The sequence below is a fragment of the Danio rerio genome, chromosome 10 (genome assembly GCF_049306965.1).
Source record: "Danio rerio strain Tuebingen ecotype United States chromosome 10, GRCz12tu, whole genome shotgun sequence".
In the NCBI taxonomy this organism is placed as follows: Eukaryota; Metazoa; Chordata; class Actinopteri; order Cypriniformes; family Danionidae; genus Danio; species Danio rerio.
The window spans coordinates 5,509,661-5,534,649 of NC_133185.1; the positions used below are offsets into that span (position 1 = coordinate 5,509,661).

Below are 24,989 nucleotides of genomic sequence, written 5' to 3' on the forward strand. Positions count from 1 at the left end.
GATGCAGTCCTCCAAGCTCATGGGAGTCATACTCAGTATTCATTCTGTTTCCACTGCACCGTGACTTATATTCTATACCTGACATTATTTCTGTTAAGTGACAAGACTTTTGTATAAGCAGAGTCAGACCATACTTATTGTGGTAAAATAAGCATAATCTAGAGGCCTTTGCCTTTCATATAAGTCACTTCTGATACCAAATGATCAACTAGAAGTCAAGTTATTATTTGTTGTTCCTAAAACTTGTATAGGCGACAAGACTTTTGTCAAGTAGTATAGTTATTATTTGTTCAATCCTGATGTAAAACTTTACCACATTCATGCTGTTTTATCTTAGTTTTTTTATTGTTAATTTTTCCCAAACTAGTTCCAGAGTATTAAAGCATGTTTCAGATTGTAGGTTTCATGGTTATTATTGCAGGACTTTTTACCAGCATATCACTGCAAGATTTCAATTATTCGAAGTGTTTAAATTCAGCTTCATTAAAGGCATATTTCACCCAAAAAAGAAAATTGTCATAATTTACTCTCACTTATTTCAAGCCTTTATGAGTTTCTTTCTTCTTTAAAACACAAAAGAAGATATTTTGAAAAATGTCAGAAACTTTGACTTTCATCGTGTTTGTTTTTCTACTATGAAAGTCAACAGCTACAGGTTTTTAGCTTGCTTCATGCTATTTGATTGAATAAGGAAACTCATAAAAGTTCATAACCGCTTGATCAGACTTCACACTCAGACCTGCAGCTTCTCCACGAAGAATGTCAAGTGTCCTCGGCGCCTAGACTTCAGCTCTGCACAAGACGTTTGGCCAGAGGAGAATGGTCGTGCTTAACTAAGCCTGGTTTCTCTCAAGCTTTTTTTTTTTTCCTTCACTTTCATCAATTGGTGTAGTTTTGTTCATCGCCACTGGCTCGCTTGGTTTGGTATTTGTGGAGCTGCGCATTGATGGATTTGCTCTTCAGTGTGACTCTCAGGAGTGAAAATTAAACCACACTAAACTGAACTTCAACTCCGAAAACTGGACTGACAGTTTCAATGTACTACAACTTCTACGTTAAGCTGCTTTAACACAATCTACATTGTGAAAGAGCTATAGAAATCAAGATGAATTGATTTAAATAATGAGTAAATTTTCAATTTTTTGGGGTGAACTAACCCTTTAATCTCCCCTTCACAGAGGCGAAGGCAGCAGAGGACGCTGGGGTGAACGTGGCTGTCGTAGTAAGACCTGGAAACATGGAGTTAACTGAAGAGGAAAGAGACCATTATAGAATCATCACATCTTTCAACCAGTTAGAATTGATTGGGAACGTTTGACGGTGCAGAGCTGGAGTTTTCGGATCGGATCATGTGGAAAAACCAGCGATTATATGATGATTTTCTGTTGGACTGAAACCCCAAGACTCCCAGGTGCTTGTTTTTTTTGGTTTTGTTTTTTTACACTGAAACCCATCTTTGCATTATGATACATCCGCATTCTCTTTGAATGTTTTATATTCAGTGTTAATGTGTAGCATATGGCATATTCGTGTCAGGATTATTACTTTTTTTGTCTCCCACATGTGCAGTGGTCAAATTGTACCTCATGTCAAGCCCGCTCTTATAAACCTCGATATGTCGAATGTTGTTGTAAAATGTTTATTCCGAAAAAGACACATCTAAGAAAATCACATCCGCCACATTTAGATACACCAACACCCGAAAACAGATGTTTGATTAGTAACAAAATACAGAATCATGAGTAAATGTCAGAGATGTTTAACATCAATATTTAACATTCAGTATTAAATGAACCCTAGGCTTATATAATGGGAATTGTGTTTTATACTATGTAGCTGAAAACCCATGAAAGATTTACATTGTTTGAAGAAGAATACGCTATTTTGTATTTATTTTGGACAAATGAAGGTGTCGTTAGTTTAAATGCGCTACTCATTGGGCTGCTGTTTTTACTGCAACACATCTGGGATAATAAAATCAGAGGTTAACTCTGATGTTAAACTAAAGTCCCCATTAAATCAATGTTAATTTCAATATTGTTTGTTTAAAGTTAAACAACTATCCTGTTTAAGTTAATTCACTTGATTTGGTATTCTTTAATCAAAAATCTGAGAGACCGTCTGCTCTGAAAGTACAGTCCTCTGATGATGTTGGTTTGACAGATATGGGCAACATATGCTTAGCAACGCCCTTTCAACCTAGTTTGCTGTAAGCTAAAGATGAGAGGAGGAGCTCAAAATAAACCCCGCCCCCAACTTAATATTCTAATTCAGTTGTAAATTCATTCATTCATCAGGGGTTCCCTTCCAGCTGCAACCCAGTACTGGGAAACATCCATACACACTCATTTACACATGGACAATTTAGTTTATTCAATTCAATATAGCGCATGTTTTTGGACTGTGGGGGAAACCAGAGCACTTGGAGGAAACCCATCACGAACACGGGGAGAACATGCAAACTCCATACTGAAACACCAACTGACCCAGAGACCTTCTTGCTGTGAGTCAACAGTGCTAACCACTGAACCGCCATGTCACCTCAGTTGGAAATGTCATACTGAAATAAAAGTCTGCAGCAACTTTTATTATTGAAAAAGTTTTTTTTTTAAATAGATTTATGAATAAATTTATTATATTTTATTGCCATTATGGACAATAGTCAAAAACAAAGTTGGAGAGAGAATGGGATCGGAAAAGGTCTGGGAATCAAACTCAGGACTGACCACGAAGCTATCGGCGCCAACAATTCACGTAAACACGTAAACCTGGCTCACACTGTTCGAAATGTTGGACCTACAGCCAATTAATGCCCTTAATTAAAAGCAAATTTTCCCTCAGTGTCAGAGATTTTAAGACAGGCTTTCCTGCACTGTAAACTTGTACAACCTAAGGTTGTACAAGTCTGGAATTCGATAACAATCGATACTGAAATTTAAAAAACATCAATTACCCACAAACATTTGAGCGCTGTTGAGTGTGGTCTTAAACAGCACTGATTTGCCATTGTGTTCACGTGCTCAACAAAAATAGCTGTGATTGGCCGTGAAGACCATCAGTTCACCGAACTCACAGGGACTACAGGGACATGGAGCGTTTCAAAGTCACGTTGATCAGCTTGTCTATAAGCTGACATACGAACAATCCACTGATGAATCGCACCTTTAAAATGCTCTAGTGTCAATCAAGATGCGACAAACATAAGCAAGAAGACTCATTAGGAGTTCTGTCAATCCATGACAGTAATCTGCAGTGAAATGTTGAAATAAACAATCTGCAGCATTTGTTTTGCTCATCGCTAGGCCCACATGGAATCTGCGCGCACAGAATTCCGCAGATTTTCTGCCGATTTTCCGCAGATTTCTGCCCATTTTTAGAACATCATTAATTCTGTTTATTTACTTGAGTAAATGTGTAAATCTGAATTTATTCAGTTTTTATTCAGTAATTTATTACTTTTTATTTCATATATTAAGGTTTTAGTTATGATACTCGCTGGATACTACCAAAATAATTCCGCAGAAATCCGCAGATTTTTACCAAAATTCTCTGCAGAAATGGCAAAAAATGTTCGCAGATTCCGTCTGGCCCTACTCATAGCATAGCTTGATAATAAGACACAAAAACGTTAACATTGAAGTCATTGCACTAATTGCGACATCAGGTTCGGCGCTCATATTTCTACATTTTTGTAGTTGTACTAGTGTTGTCACGATATTCAGTACCAATCGATACTGCAATTTTAAAAACGTCTATTTTACGCTAACATTTGAGCGTCTTGATTAACATTAACTACGTTTACATGGACATCATTACATGGCGCATTTCATTCATCCCCCTGTGACGGTATTGGATGCGAGTATGGAGTAATGCAGGTGTCTGTGGTCCTTTACTGACTCGACAGGTGCAGAGAATGGTGTCAAACAGCCGTGGGCGTATGAGGGAATATCCTGTAGCCAAATGTGGCAAAGTCCTACATGATGGTAATAGTTTGATTGCGGTGTTTACATGTCTGTTCTGCACTGCAATAATGCCACGCAGATTATGACTTAATGATTTAATGATTATGATTAATGTAATCAGAAATCACTGTTTACAATACATGGCAGACTCCTAATCAGAGTATTGCCTTAATCAGGGGTTCTCAACTGGTTTGGCCTTAGGACCCACATTTTTACATGGTCATCAGGTCGCGACCCAAATTTTTAGGAACTATAATACAATTTTAGGAATTATAATTAATTTGTATTAAGAGATACATCATAAGTAATTCACATAGACTTACAAATAAACATTATTTTATTGCTGTCATTAACCAAAATGGATTAAATTATAAAAATATTACAAACGAAAAAACAACAAATACTGTTAACAGTGGTTAGGGTAAGGAAAGATTCAGTTACCATGAACTAAACTGAACTGTTAATGAAACGTGTTGTCTGGTTTCTAAATGTTTTAATTTAGAAGGTTTCATGCTGTCTTGTTAGAGCACCTCACTACACATGACACACTGCGACTTTAAATAAAGTCTTTAAAGTCTTTTATTTTTTTTTCATCAAAATATGTACGTCCATACTTTACATATTCAGGGTTGCACTTGCGCTTCGACATATTTGTTGCTAAAATTAAATTAAATTTCACATGTCAAACGGTAGGGTTGTCTCGCACGCATTTCAAAATAAAAGTCCAGTAGAAGCAAAATAGATAAAAAATTTTTTTTTTTTTTTTTGACCACACACTCCGCGACCCACTAAAAATGTTCCCACGACCCACTTTTGGGTCGCGACCCACCAGTTGAGAAACACTGGCCTTAATCATATGAAACTACTGGTATTGGTAAACTAAGAGTATTAGTGTCCATGTAAACATACAGATCTTACATCCTATTCGTACAGTTAACAAGCTAAAATATTATTTAATTATTAACATTCATATGATTAAAAGTTGCACATTGAAAGATTCGTTTACGTTTTGGTAGCTATAAGAGAGGGAGAAGACAGGGAAGATACTAGTGTTTTCTCAATATATCCCTGATGACTTTGAGGTTTTGGAAGTTCACACATACTGAAAGAGCTTACAGGTGGAGATGGATATCAGCGTAGACATAAACCGAAGGCCATACTATTGAGTGAAGTCTGCCAGTAGCTCACAGAGAGCAACCCTCACGGTCCAAAATAAATGTGGTTTGTCTGTTTTTCAATTATGTAAATCTTTCATTGGATTTTTACTACATATTTCAGTCAGAGGTGTGAATTGTGTTATATAAGTTCAAAAACCCTGGGTTCCTTTTAGGATTATGCAGGACAGTTACATGGACACAAAACATAAATGATTCAGTTTCACCTTTAAAATGAGGAAACCTTTACTCACTTTTCCAAGTTCTTCAGTCTTGCATGGAAAAAGAAGTAACATTTCATTCATTCAGTCTTTTTTAACGACCTACATCAAGACTGCAGTGTCTTAAAGTGCCCCTATTCTGCGTTTTCAGATAATACCTTAAATGTGTTGTGTATTAGCCATTTGCTAATGTAAAAGGTTCTAAATGAAGTTACTGTTTGCCAAAAGAAGAGCTGGTTGTGAAGAGCCTGAACCAAATCGTTACTTCTTGCACAAACCTATTATTTTTTAAAATTCAAGTCTACAATCTTCATTGGCTGCTAGCGAACAACATTTATTTCACCCTCACACACTTCTGTTGAATTTAAGGCCTGGAAGTGTTGCTAAGTGCTGTTTTCTGTGCTAGAAATGCATTTTAAATGCTCTTTCAGCGGATGAGTGCTCTAATTGATACAGTAAAACTAACACCATGATTGCGTGTTTTCCTTTTTATACGCGCAAAGGAAGAGCTGAAATTCACATTTAGGCTGTGTAATCCATATATCCAATTGTAAATTGACCTTAAATTGATGTAACATGATTGCAGGAGACAATTATTAACCATTAAAATAATTTATTAGGAGCGCTTTAAAGGATTAGTTCACCCAAAAATGAATAATTCTGTCATTAGTTATTCACTCTCATGTCGTTCCAAACCAATAAGACCTTTGTTCATCTTCAGTGCATAAATTAAGATATTTTAGGTGAAATCCGACCGCTCTCTGACCCTTGAAGACAGTAAACTTAAAATGAAATCGAAGAACTGGCGTCGAAATGACATAATTTCGAACAAAATCTGTCCCAAAACCGCTTGCCCAACGCAAACTTTTATTTGGCTCCTAAACACCTTTGAGCTACCATTGGTCCGTTGTGATTACACAATTGGTGGATGTGTTTTGAAACTCCGCCCACTTTGATGTGCGATAATTTATTTATTTATAATGTATATATTGTACGATGTCTATATTCATATTAGACATCGTACGATGCCAAATTGGTCAATATTGCCCAACCATAGTAGCTATATTTATATATAATCACTTAAGCCAGTGGTCACCAAACTTGTTCCTGGAGTGCCGGTGTCCTCCACATTTTAGCTCCAACCCTAATCAAACACACCTGAACAAGCTAATCAAGGTCTTGCTAGGTGTACTTGAAACACCCAGGCAGGTGTGTTGAGGCAAGTTGGAGCTAAACTGGCCCTTCAGGACCGAGATTGGTGACCCCTGACTTAAGCTATTAATTACTAGTTAATTAGTCAAAGGTATTAGAAACTAATGAAGTTGTCGTAACTAATAACAGTAATTTTTTTTTTATTTTGATTGTACTGTAGAGGATCAGAAAGCTCTCGCATTTCATCAAAAAAAATGTTAATTTCGAATATTACAAAGTTGAATGAAGATCTTACTGGTTTGGAACGACAATTAATGAATATGTTCATTTTTGGGCTAACAATCTATTTAATAATCAACATTTTTTAAAGAATTAATTAAATCCTGTCAATGTAGTTTGATATTCTTCAAAAAGTCCTGGTTACTTCACATAAACGCGGAGCGCATCACAGTAAATGGTTGTGCATTTCATGAGTTTGTCGCTTTTGCAAAACTCTATCTACACATTCAGAAAAACGAACTCATCCAAAAGTTGTTCTATAGAGAATACATTCGGTTTACATGCATGACAAAATTGAAAAACCACTGGAAGAACGAGGGGCTGACAGAAACCATAAAAAAGAGATTAGAGTTGGTCAGACTGATACTCTGAGACTTCTGAAAAGCTTTCAGACAGGCTGAGCGGAGGGTCCTGGTCGTCGCTACAAACAATCTCAAAATGGTAGTGGCGAAACTCGATGGCAAATGTGCCCAGGTATGTGAGGAAGAACATAACCAGTGCCCACTGGGCCCGGGCAGCGTGCATGTGGAGCCGCTGAGCCATCAGAGCAAAATCTGGCATCTTTGGTCAAGGTGAAACATCGCAAAGCAATCAAAATGGGAAATTAAATAGGAAAGTAGACATTTAAAATAACAACAACAAGATTGGGTGATAATTCTAGGCCTGTTGCAAAAATATTTTAAAGTGGTTTCTTTAATGTGACATTGACAATCTCAGTCACCAGGGGCCTCATGTATCAACGCTGCGTACGCACAAAAACTTTGCGTACGCCAGATTTCATGCTCACATTTGGATTAACTAACGATGAAATGAACGTGAGAATGTGCGCGGCTCCACGCAAACTTCATGTCTGGTGTACGTGCATTTCTTGTGTGTGTTTGTTTTATTTCCATTGGCGACTCCTAGAGGCAATTGTGTTAAATTGAACACTACAAAGTATCTTAGAGCCGTGCAATAGCAGCTGTACGGTTCATCCGCATGTCTAGCAGGTATATAAGGTTTCCATACCATGCAGTTGACCAGCCAAACATTAAAGCGCAAATTGCAGAGGTCGACGGCTTTCCCGATTTAATCTAAATGATCGACTGCACGCACATTGCTATAAAGGCGCCATCTGAAGATGAATTTGTTTACGTGAATTGAAAACGTTTCCATTCAAAAAATGTGCAAATAATATGTGATGCTCAAATGGGCTTAACATAATACACACACTTATTAATGATTCCTACTTGCCTACTTGTCCTACTTGTCTGAAGAGTAGGCAAAATCTGATATGTAGCGGGGGAAAGAAGAATGAGTTAATCAGTCACAGGATTCGAACCGGGTTCATGATCGAACGTGTCAAAACACTTTGAGCTCCACCACTCATGCTGTTTGCCACTCTCTTTTGTTACGTTGTTTCTGTCAATCAGCGGTGATGGGTGGGAATCACTCAACTAACTCATTCCAACGAGGTGTGCTATTCTGTGGCGTAGCGGACGGGCACCGCGGGGGGGCCCCGCGTGATTAAGGGGCCCCACATCGTTGCGATTTTCAATAATTGAAAATCCAGGAACCGCAATAATCAAACTCTTGGGAACAACTGTGGTCGGAACCAAAGTTCACAGGTCTGTGTTCTCTGAGCTCCTCCCAAGCGGTGGACTACTTCATTCTGATTGCTTGCCGCCGAACTGCTTCATAGCCAATGAAGACGTGCCGCTGTTTCTCGCCACCGGTTCTCGTTAAAAAAAGAATGACTTCTGGCTACTTTGACGCTCTCGTCGATTTCGGTTTGTGATCGCTACACAGTTTGTGAAGGATTCCCCGCGTTGTCGCTCCAACCCGCCTCCTTTCCCCGCTCCTCAATTTGTGACATAGATATATACGATAGATATCGCATAGGGCGCCTAGGACAAATGTCATTCAACCGCACTAGACAAGACAGTGTTATTACGTGAAGATGCTGGACTTTAGCGCCGTCTACGAGTGTAGTAACAAGCAAACAAAAAAAACAAAGCACAAAGGCAGAACATTTCATAGGTAAGATTACGTTTTTTTACGTTTTTGTATGTTCTGAAATTTGTGCTAAACAGTTAGCGTTATTGATGAGAATACAGTCACTTACTGCAATCACCATAAGGCAAAGTAGCTCCAATTCGCACTAAACACTCGGCTTATGCTAGTTTTGTTGAATAGAATCAGCAAACAATGCAAAAGAAATATGACAACGAGATGCTGCGGTGCCAGAAACTTGTATTATTGTCGGCTATTGAAAGAGTCGTTCATAACGGAGATTCATTCACAAACGAATCGCTCCCTCCGTCAGTATGAGAAGTGAAAGCAGGAGAGGAGGAGTGTTTCAGGACACGCATTAGATCAAATTTAAAAGGGAGGGTGGATAGTACATTCCTGTACACACAAACACAAGCTTTTTGTCAGGAATGCCCGTGCGGTCACTTATCCATCAATGTGATGTAAAATTATAATTTTCATAATTAAAAAAATATTACATACTAACATCCAGGAAAACTCCCGATCATAGATATATGTGTATATGTGTATATCTCTGGCTCTGACCCCCCCCATCCCTTCATCTGGGGGCCCCGTCGGTGATCCCTGCAGGGGGGCTCCGTATTTTGCGCTACGCCGCTGGTGCTGTTTGCACTTAGCCTAAATAGACACTACAAAATTTTACACCTTTACATTGAACCACTTCATTTTTAATTCACTCACAGTGCAATGTTCTGACCCAACTGCATTGACCGCATCAGCTAAACTCTCCCACTCAATTTTTTTCTTTTGTTATTAATTCCGGAGGAAAAAACGTTTTTCTCCGGTCTACCTCCAAAAGCAGCACCCCCAATTCACATTCTGATCAAAGTTTCTCTTCTTGCTTGCTTTTGCCATTACTTTTTTGTTTGGTTTTTCCAAAGTGGAGTCATTACCATATTCATACGGGGAAGAAGGCAGGGAGAGGTTTTGCGCTCGTGCATGTGTGCTCAGTTTCACGGTAATTCGGATGTACAAAGAGAATAAGCGTGGGATTCGGCGTACGCAGTGTTTTATACATCTGATTTTTTTACTGTGTACGCACATTTACAGCTTTGTGCGTACGCCAGGGTCGGAGTGGGACTCATTTTCAGCCCTGGAGTTTCAAGCCAGTCCGGCCCACCTCAGTTCACGACTGTCTATATTAAAATAAGGTCATTTCCAATTCAGTTTCTAGTGACACTATCACGTCTTTTTCAAGAGAACAGCTGCTTTAGAAATTCAAATGTTCAAAAGCCCTAACAGTATTATATGTTTTAACAATAAAAATGAAAAAATATGTATATATTAATATTCCAGGTGAGATTCGAACACGGGTCGGACGGCGTAGTAATGCAACGTGTTTACCACTGGTCCACTATGGCGCTAATGCAGCGAGAACGATATAAAAAGTATTGGACAGTGACCTGTGACACGGCATTACTTTCTATTGATGGCTCAATATTTTTCTCCCCTTTTTAGATTTCTGATCAAGTTTTGTCAGATTTATTAATGTAGTGAATATTCAGATTTTCATTGAGCAGGTGTAATATTCATTAATATTAATTATTCGAATTCGCTGTTTGGGGTCGAATGATGATAGTTAACGTTACATCATCATTAACGTTAGTTAACCTGCAGGCTGCATTTTGCTCTCGGGGCTGCAAGAAAATAAATAAGAAGAGCGGCGCTGCGGCAAAATAATGAGTAAAAAGAGTGAAGCTATGGTCAAATAAACAAATGGATGAAAAAAAAGTGCGACTGCTGAGAGTGCAAGCAGCTAGGGACACCGGCCCTCACGGCCAAAAAACGAACCGGCCCACCGGGATTCTCCCGGTGCTCCCGATTAGCCAGTCCGGGCCTGACGTACGCAATGTTTTAGTATGAATCCAATGCAAGTCTTCATACATGAGGCCCCAGATCTTGGTCCAACTCATCATGATTCTCAATTAAGGGACGATTCGACTCGATTTTCGATTATGAATAATTAATTAATTAACTACCTGACCTGCATGGTCTTTGTTTTACTCATAAACAAATCATACAGTAAATGAATAAAGGCAAGATACACACATAATTACCACCTGTCAATCACTTTTTCTGCGGGACTCGTGAATAGGCAGTGATCTGTGTCGTTATAATGGCGTCGGTAAAAAAGACGCACAACCAACAGGAACCAGCCAACAGTATCTGAGGTGTTCGCTAAAATGACGAAGTACAAGTGAGTGAAAGATTGAAGCAGTCCTCTGACTGCCTGGACCTACTGTCTCAAGCTCATATGGCTGTGTGTGCGTCTGTGTCTGTGTGTGTCAGAGGTAGAGAGGAAGGAGGGCTGCTCAGAAATGCTACACGCCACTGTGGATGTCAAATCGTTGTCGTTCTAAAATGCCATTTAAAAACAAAAACAGTGTAAACAGGGCCTGAGTGTGTACTTTTCGCGAGCGGATTTGCAACGGGGGCGGGCGGAGGATCGCGATGCTGGTGTTGTCTATCGGACGAACTGTACGTAATACGTACATAGCAGAGCTTGCAAAACTGTGTTGTTTTTTTTTGTCGACAACACGAACGTTGTCAACATAACTCACTGGAAATCCAAAATGCTTACACACCGGCGACTTCATTGAAAGAGGAGAGGGTTTAAGTTCTGTCGACGGGTCTCCTGCTTCTGCAGTTTAACAAGCACTTCAACAAGCCTGTTTTTTTCCCGCTTGGCAAGCCAAGCCGACGTGACATGGGGGCGTGGCAGCATCGACGATTCTATTTTTTGATTCGATAATCGAAATTGATCATAAATTTAGATCGCAGCTGACAAATCTTATGCTTTGTAATGCTGTCTTGATGTGGACCACAATCTCTGAGGATTGTTCCCAGGTGAATCAATGCTATAAAGCATTGAAGAAATCGTTCACCCAAATAAAATGAGAACTCTATCCTCCACTTGTTTCAAACCAGTTTGAGTTTCTTTTCTTCTGTTGACGACAAAGGAAGATATACCGATGAATGCTGGAAACATGACGCCCATTGTAAAGAAGTCAATGAAGAGAAGTCAATGGCTGTTTTCCCGACTTTCTTTAGTATATCTTCCTTTGTGTACAATAGAAGAAAAAAATCAAGTTTGAAACAAGTGAAGGGTGAGTAAATAATGGTAGAATTTTATTTTTGGGGGAACTATCTTTTTAATTATGTAGAATATCATCAGAAACTGATATTCTGGTCTTATCACCCAACCCCTAAAGACAATCACTGACTTGTAAGTAAAGAAAAAAAAAACACCGACTGCCACAATAGACACTTATTCTGCAATAACTTATAAATAAATAAATATTCTGCAAATAACTTATTCAAAGAAGCCTCTCCATCATCCTCATGTATATAGTTTCAGTTGAGTGAAGAAAGAAAAGGATACAGAGCAGCATGCAGGAAGTCACGGCGCCGGACAGCAGGAAGCGAGGGATTCCTGCACGCTTGCCTTCATTGCGCAAGTTCACCTTCAGGGTCATGAAGGACTGGACCCAGCAGAAAAGCGTTCCCAGGCCAAAGGTCATGGACGTGCCTATGTTGTGCAGCTCCTCATCATTGGAAAGCTGGACCAAAACAACATGAAGAAAAGGTTGTGGGTGAACATGATGATGTAAAGGAGTACAGTTGAAGTCAGAATTATTAACCCTCCTGTACTATAAGCCCCCCTATACATTTTTTCCCCCCATTTTTCAACACATTTCTAAAGATTAGGCATTAGGCAAGTTATTGTATAATGATGGTTTGTTCTGTAGACTATCGAAAAAATATATAGCTCAAAGGGGCTAATAATATTGACCAGACCCGGATTGGCTAATCGGGAGGACCGGGAGAATTCCCGGTGGGCCGGTCTGTTTTTTGGCCGCGAGGGCCGGTGTCCCTAGCTCCAGAATCTGTTGCTCTCAGCAGTCACACTTTTTAAATATAATTTATTTATTTAATTATTTACTTATTTACTGACCACAGCCTTCTTATTTATTATTTTACCGCAGCTCTGCTCTTGTTATCTATTTTGTCGTAACCTCGTGAGCAAGATGCAGCCTGCAGGTTATTGATAATATAACTAGATAAGCCACTTATAAACGTACAGTTGTTGTGGTACAGTGGTTAGCACGTTAGGTTAAGACTCGGTCAACCAGGGTTCGATCCTCGTTTATGAAGGTTTTTTTGTTTTCATTTTTATTGTTAAGAAATATATTACTGTAAGGGTTGTTGAACATTTGAAGTTCCAAAACAGCTGTTTTCTAAAAAAATTTTTAAAAAAAAGATGTGATAGTGTAATTAGAAACTGAATTGGAAATGACCTTATTTTAAGATAGTCAGTGGTGAACTGAGGTGGGCCGGTCTAAGGCTTGAAACTCCAGGGCTGAAAGAGAGTCCCACTCCGGCCCTGATATTGACCTTAAAATTATTTAAAAAAAATTAAAAACTGCTTTTATTCCAGCCAAAATCAAACAAATCAGATTTTCTCCAGAAGAAAAAATATTATCAGACATACTGTGAAAATTTCCTTGCTCTGTTAAACATCATTTGAGAAATATTTGAAAAAGAAATAAAAGTCACAGGAGGGCGAATCATTTTTAACTTCAACTGCATATTTGTTTATATATTTAGACTTTTTCAAGGTCAAGGTAAAATTTATTGTCTCCCGTAGGAGAAATTTGTTTTAGAAAAAAGGTTCTGCTGTACATAGACACCAAAAAGACAACATGTAACATACATACACATTAAAATCTAATCCTAAAAAACCTCCTAATATAAATACAATCCATAAAATCAGTAATTTAAAAAAAAATGTTATAAAAATTAAATACCATGTGCCCCACTGCCCTCTGTTGTGCCAACCAATCGCGTTATCTTAATCTTTGACCGTCCTTCCCTACTTGCTCGTTGATCAACTTAATTGAGAAAGGAACAAAAGAATGTTTATGTCTATTATACTTGCACAACGGGACCCTATATCTTCTGCCAGAATTCATCAGCTCATATTCCAAAGACAGCACATGTGAAGAATCAGATACAATCTTGTTGGCTTGTTGGATTGTGCATAACTCAAAGATGTCTTTTAGTGAACCAAGTGTCTTAATTCCCATGATTTTTCCTGCCACTCTCATCAGGTTACTTACTTGGGTTTTCATTTTTACTGTCAGATTCCCAAACCAAACAATGATTTTTACATTTATAGAGACATCCTAACACTTCAACTCTCTGTTTCTATTCATTATTCACTTAAGATAAAGTCATCTTGATTAAATGTAAACCAAAAACCTGATCTAAGTTAATAATAACGATAACACTCGTCGGGTATTTCTGCAATAAGTATCTTATGCTTGCTTATGATTAATTTGAACAAAAATAATAATGGAAAAAGAGAAAAGAAACACTTAAATATGATCACAAGTTAAAATAAATGATTTCTGTTTTAATAGATTTAAAAATGTAATTTATTTCTGTGCATTACAAGTGTGCAGAGGGTAGCACGATCGCCTCACAGCAAGAAGGTTGCTGGTTTGAGCCTCGGCTGGGTCAGTTGGCATTTCTGTGTGGAGTTTGCATGTTCTGTGTTCATGTGGGTTAGGTTTCCCCCACGAGTCCACAGACATGTGGTACAGGTGAATTGGGTAAGCTAAATTGCCCAAAAAACTCCACACACAAATGCCAACTGAGCCAGCTGAGGCTCGAACCAGCGACCTTCTTGCTGTGAGGCGATCGTGCTGCCCAACATTTTAAACCAGTGATTCTCAAACTTTTCCCATCAAGTACCACCTCAGAAAAAATTGTCGCTCCAAGTACCATCAAAATGAGCAGAACTGACGTACAGTACAGTTGTAGGCCCAGTAAAGCAGCTAAAGCTCTGCACAGTTTAAAAAAAACATGGCAGATTACCTCAGAAATATAGGCTATATGACATGTATGGCATATTCATACATCATTTTTAATCAATTTTGAAATATGTAGCATGTACTTGACATATTTCATTCCTCCGCATACCACTAGAAGGAAGCCTGCGTACCACTAGTGGTACACGTACCACAGTTTGAGAACCACTGCTTTAAACCATTTACTACAAAAAATAAAAAATAAATAAAAAAGTTAATACCTGGTGAAATCAATAAATTCTTATTTATTTTTTAAATATATTTATATTATTTTATTATTATCATTTTCTGGCATGGGTGGGTTTGTTTTTTAAAATGTGAAAAGCTTTAAATTATTTTTTAAAAGTTCTAATGAATTCTAAACTTTTTATTTTAACTTTAATTTTGAAGAACTTTACAAAACACTGATTTTATACAAAAAAAACCCCATCAAAATCATATTTTGGTCATTTAACTACATTCACGGTAGAGCATTTTTATTTATTTTCATGGATCAATGTACACAGGATCATTTTGACAGTGTTGCAGTCTGTACGTGAAACATTTCTGTTACTCAGCCAAGCAAAAAAAAACAAAAAAAAGAAAGCAAGAAAGAAGGTTGTTTAATTTTGTTGCAATTATGTTTGATACCTGAAAGTTGCCAACTAGAGTCATCCCGAAGCAGGCCAGAGACAAAGCCACCAGACTGCCGATGTTGAGCCAGGGTTTGTGGACTCTGGGTTTGAGCTGCAAATATCGCAGTACTCCAAGAATGAAGCCTGGAGGTCAAGAAAATGAGACAAATTATTTTCGGACAATTCATTTCATTCATTACATTCATTTCAGCTCTGCGTTCATCTTAAATGCAACTCACAGATCAGTTTAAATCACACACAATATTTCTGAGTTTAAATAAGATCCTATCTCACGTTTAATTTCATGCAAACCCATGTTTATATCCTTTAAATTCCAAGATAAGAATCCACTTTTGCTAATATAAGGATGGAAAAAATCCGCTTTGTACCGTGGCGCATGGTCTAAAAGGGTTGAGTTTATTTTCTTAATGAGTTATAGGTGTGTTTTGAGAATAAACCAATCAGAGTCTCATCTCCCATTCCCTTTAAGAGTCAGTTGCACCGCGCCATGGTGCATTTGCTATTTACATAACGTAAAGTAGGCGACGCAGTGGCGCAGTGGGTAGCACGTTCGCCTCACAGCAAGAAGGTCGCTGGTTCGATCCTCGGCTCAGTTGGCGTTTCTGTGTGGAGTTTGCATGTTCTCCCTGCATTCGCGTGGGTTTCCTCCGGTTTCCCCCACAGTCCAAAGACATGCGGTACAGGTGAATTGGGTAGGCTAAATTGTCCGTAGTGTATGAGTGTGTGTGTGTATTTGCGGATGTTTCCCAGAGATGGGTTGCGGCTGGAAGGGCATCCGCTGCTGGATAAGTTGGCGGTTCATTCCGCTGTGGCGACCCTAGATTAATAAAAGGACTAAGCCGACAAGAAAATGAATGAATGAATGAATGACGTAAAGTAGGTGTAAATAGAAAAACTAGCAAGAAAACAGTTCAACAGAGCATCTACATTAATATTGCTATTAATAATAACATTATACAAAATCAAATTGTTATGAATGAACTGAAAAAGCCTCGCGAGATAAAGAAGGATTCAAGGCAGTGGTTTTTAAATTCATATAGGCTAGAAAATAACATGTTTTGTAATATTTTAATCCTTTACATTTATATCCTTTATATATCCTTATTATATCCTATATATATCCTTAATATTTTAATTATTTTTCATATGTAAAGATATTTGCGTATTGCTCTACATCTTGTGTGTATTAAGCAGTGTGTAAGCGAGGCGCACAACTAACGCGCTCTGCGCTGGACAAACCATCTTTATACAATAACTTGCCAATTTACCCTAACCTGCCTAGTTAACCTAACTACCCTAGTAAAAGCTTTAAATGTCACTTTAAGCTGTATAGAAGTGTCTTGAAAAATATCTAGTCTAATATTATTTACTGTCTTCATGGCAAAGATAAAATAAATCAGTTATTAGATATGAGTTATTAAAACTATTATGTTTAAAAATGTGCTGAAAACAATCTTCCCTCCGTTAAACAGAAATTGGTGAAAAAATAGACACGGGCGTTAATAATTCAAGGGGGCTAATAATTCTGACTTCAACTGTATATTTATCCTGACAAGTTCTAAAATATTATAAATGTTTCTCAAAATAAAATATATTGCGTTCAAAGGGGGGAAAAGTTTTAGTTTTTAACCCAGACATTTCAAAAGAATATATTTTAGAGCAGTAATCACAATATCGTGAAACCGTGATATTTTTATCTAAGGTTATTATACCGTCAGAATCTTACACCGGCCCATGCCTAATATCAGTTCAGTTATGTTACAGTTCAGTTTCCTCTCAGAATTGTAATTCTGACTTTAAATCTCAATTCTGAGTGTGAATTTTGAAATATAAACTTGCAATTGCTAAATCAAAACAACTCTGAAGAGGAACTAAACAGGAATAAATAAAAAAAAAAACATTTCCCCCAAAGAAAAGCAGCTCCTTTGACAGAATGTGAGCACCATTCATACCTACAAAGGCTGCCATGTTCATGACTTGACTGAACACACAGCTGGCAGGTGGAGCATTGCCTGCAATGCTAAACAGTAAAGACGGCACATAAGAACATTTATCAGACCTTTAAAAAAAAAAGAAATTAAATCATAAAATAAATAAAAAAAAATATATTTACCTGATATATGGAGGAGATTTTGATTCTGACCTCCTAGGTACAGAACATAAGTTAAAGGAGGCATTAACATAAAATATAAGGGTCAGAATTATATATATATTATATATATATATATATATATATATATATATATATATATATATATATATATATATATWTTTTTTTTTTTTTTTTTTTTTTTGGCTGTTTTTGTGCACAATTTATGAAAAAAAAATCTGAATTAATGCAGAATGATTTTGAGTGTAGCTAAAAGCCTAACACATGAAGTAAAAAATCTAAATCAAAAAGGTTTACAATTTAAATCCAATTAGAAGCACTGGATTTTGTTTGGTAAACAAAGATCTCTCATAGAATAGACACACTAAAAGACGAGAAATATGACTTTATAAACTGTATCGCACATCAATTACTAAAAGATTTGCATATTTAAAATTTGCGTATTTCAAAATACTATGTTTAATATAAAAACTAGCAGCAGGCATAAAATTATCACCATTAATCGCATCCAAAATGCTTGTTTTGACATAATTTAAGTGTGTACTGTGTATATTTATTACGTATATATAAATTCACACATGCAAGAATATATTTTAGAATTTATTTATTCATATTAAGATATAAAATATGCATGTATATTGTCTATACATTTAAATATATATGTAACAGTGTGTGTATCACATATACATAATAAATATATATCTACCACACACATTTACATAAGTCAATAAATAGACTGAATGATGGGCTCATAAATATCTGAAAGATTTGCATGAAAAAGTGCAGGATTTTCCTTACTTGTACTCAGAACTGAGTGGTGTGATTTTCTCATCCTCCACAGCAATGAAATACCTGCTCATAAATGAAATTATATCATATTTAGTTAAAAAGCAGCTTAAATCTTAGAAGTGGAATGAGGAAAAGCAGGTTTTAGATACTCACACCACCCAAAGGCCTGCGGCTGTGAAGAAAGAAAACATTATAGGCAGAAACATCCATGGACTGCACTTCCTCATGTCTCCTTATGAACGTCAACAAAACAACCCTGAAATAAGACAAACCATGACAGAAACAGCCTGCTTTTATACAGTAGCACATTATAACATCTGATAAACAGTTGAGGTCAGAATTATTAGCCCACCTTTGAATTTTTTTTATTTTTTAAATATTTACCAAATGATGTTGAACAGAGCAAGGAAATGTTCACAGTATGTCTGACAGGGCTTTACATTAACACCCGCCAAATGCGGGTAGATTTCAGCTTTGGCGTGTTTGACAGTCACTCCCACTAGCCACTTATTGGCTGGTTGAAAATCATTTTTAAATTGTGGTTTTCTTAAAAGCAGAGTTCGATTATAAGAATGACCCAATATGCGTGCAAATGTGATCTTAGAATGGAGAAACAGCACGACTAACAAAACAATTGCATTCGCACGAGCAGAAGAAAGCAGATGAATACCGAATGAGATGATGATCACTCGCGCTAACAGCTGATGTGGTGCGCGCGACTGTTTAAAGCGTGTGCGCGCTCCTGTTTCCTTTCTTGAAGCACACGTGCCTGGAACGCAACTGTGATCGGTTCTCTTTAAAATAGTCAGGCAAAAAAGTAAAGCTAATGCACACACAGACAGTATTGCTGCTTTCAAGAGCTCCAAATAGGTCTTTTCGTAAGCAGCACCGGTTGCTTTCGCTTTGAACAGATTAATAATTAGCCTTAACCGTGTGATCATCCTTACATTATAACACAGTATCTTTTTCACCTGCTTTCTTTTGCTTACGGTTATTTTTGTTTATATGGTTTAATTATCATTCTTTACAACAACATTGCTTTAATATGAGATGAACTCTCCATTTATGTGTAGTTAACTTGTGATCTGAGAGACCTTTAGCGAGGACAGATTCTGTGCATATTTTTGATACATGACAATAATTATTTTTAAAAGTCAATTGCTTTTCTTCGTTTTTTTCAAAGAAATGTTTTGTTAAATAAAAAGTATAGTATACAGCTATATTTAGCTCGTTTGACACATTTAAAATTTGTGGCTAAGAAATCATTTTTGTTTGGTGTTGTCAGAGATAAATTAGGTAAATCCTTAATTTCGAGTTCGGAAAAGTCATGAAACCATGAGCCATGTGCATACACGACACACAGAACGTGAAATGAATAGGAAGGCATGTGGACATAGCAAAAAAATCTAAATCAAGTAATTTTAGCATGTTAAAGTCATATTTATGCATATAAAAATATTTTCCCAACAACAAAATTGTGGCTAGTGAAAATGCAGAGTGGCTAATAACGTTGGAAAACTACTAGCCACTGTGGCTGGTGATCAAAAAAGTTAAGCCCTGATGTCTGATAATATTTTTTCTTCTGGAGAAAGTCTTATTTGTTTTATTTCGGCTAGAATAAAAGCAGTGTTTAATTTAAAAATAAAAAATAAAAAAAAACATTTTAAGGTCAAAATTATTAGCCCCTTTAAGCTATATTATGTTTTCGATCTACAGAACAAAAGTCTACAGAACAAACCATTGTTATACAGTAACTTGCCTAATTCCTCTAACCTGCCTAGTTAACCTAATTAACCTAGTTAAGCCTTTAAAAGTCACTTTAAGCTGTATAGAAGTGTCTTGAAAAATATCTAGTCAAATATTATGTACTGTCATCATGGCAAAGATTAAATAAATCAGTCATTAGAGATGAGTTATTAAAACTGTTATGTTTAGAAATGTGCTTAAAAACAAAACTTCTCTCCGTTAAACAGAAATTGGATACAGAAATAAACAGGGAGGCTAATAAATCAGAGGGGCTAATAATTCTGACTTCAACTGTAAGTACTGCTCTAATTAAGCCTCCTGTATAATATACTGTAATTAAGTCATTCATTACAAAAATAGTAATCTACTGGTTTGATTATAAAGCTAATATTGCACATTCATTGCTTATTTTCAAAGCGTGCTTAATTGTTTTGAAATTGGACTTGTAATGTACTTCAGAAGTATATGTTTGTTTGATTTTTTTTTGTTAATTAAACTGTACTTCCAGATACTATTTAAAAAAATTGTAAAATTTAAAGTTTACTTACACTTTTATTCTGATGTTTAGCTTAATGAAATAACGTCAAATTCGACATTATACCTGAAAGCACTTTTTTATCATTGTAATTTGGTGCAGTTTTGTATCTACGTTAAGATTTCACATTTGCAAACTTCTCTGAGGGAAAAATTACAACAAAAAAGTGAAATAAGATATGCAACATTATTTATTTCACCTTTATTTAGACATTTTTCCTTCAGAGAAGTTTGCAGGGTTCATGGAAAACCTGGAAAAGTCATGGAATTTTTGACATGGCATTTTCCAGGCCTGGAAAAGTTTTGGAAAAACAGAAAAGTCTTGGAAAATAGTTTAACAAATATCTGTTTTCTTGAATTAGGGCTGCGCGATATTTGAAAAATCTGACATTACCATATTTTGTATTTCTGTGATGTATATTGCGATGTGAATACCATTTCACCAGATGATTTAGCAGGTTTATGTGGATTGATTGAAGTGATTTTGTAATCTCGAATAATATATAGCAAATAAATGACAAGCATAGATAAATAAAATAAAGATAAAACAGATATTAAATAATCTACACTGCATAGTCTTCATTGATTATTATTTGATCTTTATTAAAGTTACAAAACATTTCTTGTGGCCGAATGTTTTAAACTCTGAAATATTGAAATGTCCTGTCACGGTTGTAGGTTTGTGCGCCTTCCGGAGTGTCTGTTTAGTCACGTGGGTTTGGTTTGTTTTGTTTTGGTTGTCCACGTGTATTAATTTTGGTCACGTGCTATGACAGTACTCAGCTGTTTTGATTAGCTTGCAAGCTGAGGCTCATTATCTTGCCTATATCTGGGCTACGCTTCTTTGTTTCCTTGTCAGTTCGGTATTGTGTCTGTCTGTGCTCAGGACTGTGAGGAGTGGCTGCTGGACCTGATCCGTCTGTCTGTTTCCCGTTTGCTACAGCCCCTTATCCCTTGTCAACCCACTCTATTACCCTGTCCTGTCTAGTTTATTCTGACTGTGTCAAATAAACTTTTACTTGCATTTTGGATCCTTCTCAGTATCTTTACTACACGTGACATGTTCACACAGTCACAGGCCTTAAAGGGACTGTTCACACAAAGATTAAAATGTGCTCACTATTTACTCACACTTCACTAGTTTTAATACTATAGGAGATATTAAATTATATTCTCTTTGTGTTCATTTAAAAAAATAAAACTTATTAATGTTTGAAACATGTGAAGGGTGTAATGAAAATGGTCATTTTTGGGTGAACTATCTCCTTAAAAATGTATGCAGATGATAAACTTTTACTCCCTTATGATTAAACTCTATATTAAACTATAATCCTGCGATGTGACTATTGCTGATGCACACATTTCGATGTCGATGCTGAAACGATATATTGTGCAGCCCTAACTTGAATATAGTTTAGTTGCCTTATTTTCTGTCCTGGGCCAAAAACTTGCTCTCACATTGTTGGTGCTGTTTAAGCATGATCAAAATCAATTTTGCATAGATATAAAAACAAATTTAAACAACATAGATTGTTGCGTGTTCTATGATATGCTGTAATAAATTTGAACATCATTGTTTTTTTTATTATTTACCATGTATATGTAGACATTACATGAAACATTACGTCATGAAAATGTAAGTCATGGAATTTTAATAGTAAAAGTGTGTATGAATCCAGAGTTTTTAAAATGATTCAGTGTAACATCATGTACAAAACATAGTTTGACCTGTGCTTTAAAAAATTTTTATGTTAATATATATATATATATATATATATATATATATATATATATATATATATATATATATATATATAAAATATAATGATATTTGTCTTGCTGACAAATGGGTAAAACCAAGAGGTTTAAAGGACAGTGGCAACATATAAAGATTTAATACATTAAAAGTGTATTTTGAAGCTGTACTGTTACGATTAAATATATATAAAACTAATTCAATATTGTTACAAAGATTGGTATTATATTTGGTGCCTTCTGCAAATCATAATAAAAATGTATGATATTCAAATGGCACATTCTAATATATGAGGCAAGACATTACATTTAAAGTCCTATTACAACCATTACTAGTCTCTTATTTATCAACAGGGGTAGTGTGGATTATGTTTAAGCTGCCTAAATATGGATTTTGGACCAGCAAAATGGTTTCTTTCCATTCCCAATATATAAAATCCTGGAATGGCTATTGAGGTTGAATAAACTAACTTGAATTTACATCTTGGATGGCATGAGGCTGAGTAGATAATTAGGAAATGTTCCTTTTTTTTCAGTTTAAACTGTTCCTGGTCATGTTGGGAGATGTTGTTTATTGTGTTGCACTACAAAGAAAAGGAGAAAATCCAGCAACTGACCAGCCTCAAGATTTCTTCCAGAATGCTTGATGTGCCGACAGCCTTCAGTCTACAGAGATGAAAACAAAAATGCAGTCACTTTATTCATATATCACAGTATTGCTGATATTTTAACCCTACAGAAGCATGTATTATTAGTACCACTGTTGGTCTGTTGTTATTATTATCAGTGTGTTCGGATGTTTAGGTCAGTGGACAGCGCCTTGGTTCTGAAACCGGACTGACTGCTTCATTCAGTGTGAATAGAGACAAAAATAGAGAGCTTTTCCCTCCCCTTTATTTCACATTCATAAATAAAGCCACAATAAATGGGTTACTAAGGTGAAAAAAGACACTCTTTGTGTGCCTGACTTTCCTTATTTCTAAACATCTGCCTATTTATTACCATTCCGCGATTCAAAATTCTGTGGCCAAACCAAACCGTGTTCACTTTCAAGGGAAATACACAAGCTCATTTGTCAATTGAAACAAAACTGGGCGGCGATAATATGCACTATTTATCCGACAGGCTGTCAAAAACATGCACCATGTTCGCAATTAAAATGATAAATGCCATATCTTGTAATAAAGTCTTCCTTTACTTTATTGTTAATAGTAAGTATAAAAGCCTACCTTGAAAACAGCACTCTCTTCCGTCGCGAATAAAAGCCGTGTCGTCTTCATTTCATTAGGACTCGATCACTGACATCGTTTGCATTAAGCCGTTTGTGAGCTCTGTGCTCTACCATATGATTTGAAGTCCTTAATTCATGTGTTGGGCCTCACAGACTCGGTGTGATAATTCTCAGACAGACATTGCGAGACGTAAATGTTACGAGTAGTCAAACGAGTCTTTCTTTTGAACCGGTTCTACTGAAGGATTCGAACAAACCGACTCGCAAAGCATTTGAGCATCACTCTACGCTTCGGAGATGTTATGCTAGGTAAGTCAGAATTGTGTGCATTGTGAGTATATTTTTTCTCAGTCAAATGCTATTGAAATTAATGGAAAAAGGGCAGAATTATGAGGTAATAGACTTATTAAAGTCAGAAAAATTGCAGGTGTGGGTTTGAAAATCTCACTATTCTGGCAATTTTAACACAACTTTAGACATAACTCTTATAGCACATATTCAGTACCACATATTTTTGTACTGAAAGTCACAATTAGGCAATTTTTTCTTATTATTCTTTGAGAGAAACAACAACCGACACACTGCGAAAAGATTGGAGTAACAGAATAGAAGAGAATAGAATATAACAGAAAAGAACAGAATAGATCAGAACAGAACAGAATAGAATAGAACAGAACAAAACAGAATAAAATAGAACAGAATAATACAGAACAGAACAGAATTGAAAATAAGCGAATAGAATAGAATAGAACTGAACATAACATAATAAAATAGACAAGAACAAAATTGAACAGAACTAAATAGAATAGAACCGAACAGAATAGAATGTAACAGAACCGAACCGAACAGAATCGAACAAAACATAATAGGATAGAACAAAATAGCCGGGACTCAAACCAGCAACCTTCTTGCTGTGAGGTGACAGTGCTAACCACTGAGCCACCATGTCGCCTTACTATTACTATGTAATCTTTTATTATTCACATTAGTCTAATTTGTATATTTTTGTTCTGTTCTAATTAGAATATTTATTAATTGTAATCAAAAATAGGATTGTTTGTTTACCTGAATTTTAATTTTGAATTAAATTCTCAAAAATTATTGTATCAATTGTTTTTAAAGATTTTAAATTCTTATTTTCCCTTAACATTTCCCTGAATTTCGGTTACAGTTAGTTTTATGCTAATGTCGAATTTTTAATTACGCCTGCAGCAAACGAGTATTATTTTAATATATACATTGAGATGTGACTAGACACGTTGTCCACAACACATACTTTACTTACCTCCTTCCTCATCATAAACACACATGAAAACGAAACTGAAAATGAGTGTTGCCTCTACTATTATTTACCACACACTCTTCGAAAGTGTGATAAACAGAATTAGTTATTTTAACATAATTTACGTTGACTCACGAGTTTGCTGATGTGCTGTCATTGTTTTATTCATATTTAGCTTGAAAACGTCGCTAGCCAAGCGGTCTCAGAAACCTCAACTCCGCCCACCCGGCGACGT

General features: G+C 36.3%; 2 protein-coding genes across 4 annotated transcripts in view; one reads left to right on the forward strand and one right to left on the reverse strand.

Annotated features, from left to right (window-relative positions):
- The window catches only part of enoph1 (enolase-phosphatase 1), an 11,237-nt gene extending 9,432 nt beyond the window's left edge, over positions 1 to 1,805 (forward strand). The window contains exon 6 of one of the 2 annotated variants that reach the window (XR_012385872.1): positions 213 to 1,623. Coding sequence is in view for 1 of the 2 variants with exons in the window: in NM_001002226.1 (NP_001002226.1) it covers positions 1,179 to 1,318 (140 nt within the window). In the remaining variant the exon portion in view is untranslated. 2 annotated transcript variants of the gene reach the window in all.
- tmem150c (transmembrane protein 150C) lies at positions 1,624 to 24,973 on the reverse strand. 2 transcript variants are annotated; one of them, XM_068219278.2, is made up of 9 exons: positions 24,890 to 24,973; positions 22,859 to 22,907; positions 18,360 to 18,462; positions 18,216 to 18,269; positions 17,421 to 17,453; positions 17,260 to 17,327; positions 15,303 to 15,430; positions 12,182 to 12,359; positions 1,624 to 7,322 (listed from the first exon to the last, which is right to left on the reverse strand). In XM_068219278.2, the coding sequence occupies exons 3-9, from the start codon at positions 18,431 to 18,433 to the stop codon at positions 7,114 to 7,116; spliced, it is 744 nt and encodes a 247-aa protein (XP_068075379.2). In that variant the 5' UTR covers positions 18,434 to 18,462; positions 22,859 to 22,907; positions 24,890 to 24,973; the 3' UTR covers positions 1,624 to 7,113. The 2 variants fall into 2 exon arrangements, with proteins under 2 accessions (XP_068075379.2, XP_021329873.2); XM_021474198.3 differs by lacking the exon at positions 24,890 to 24,973 and adding an exon at positions 23,471 to 23,671.
- Positions 24,974 to 24,989: the final 16 nt, after the last annotated feature.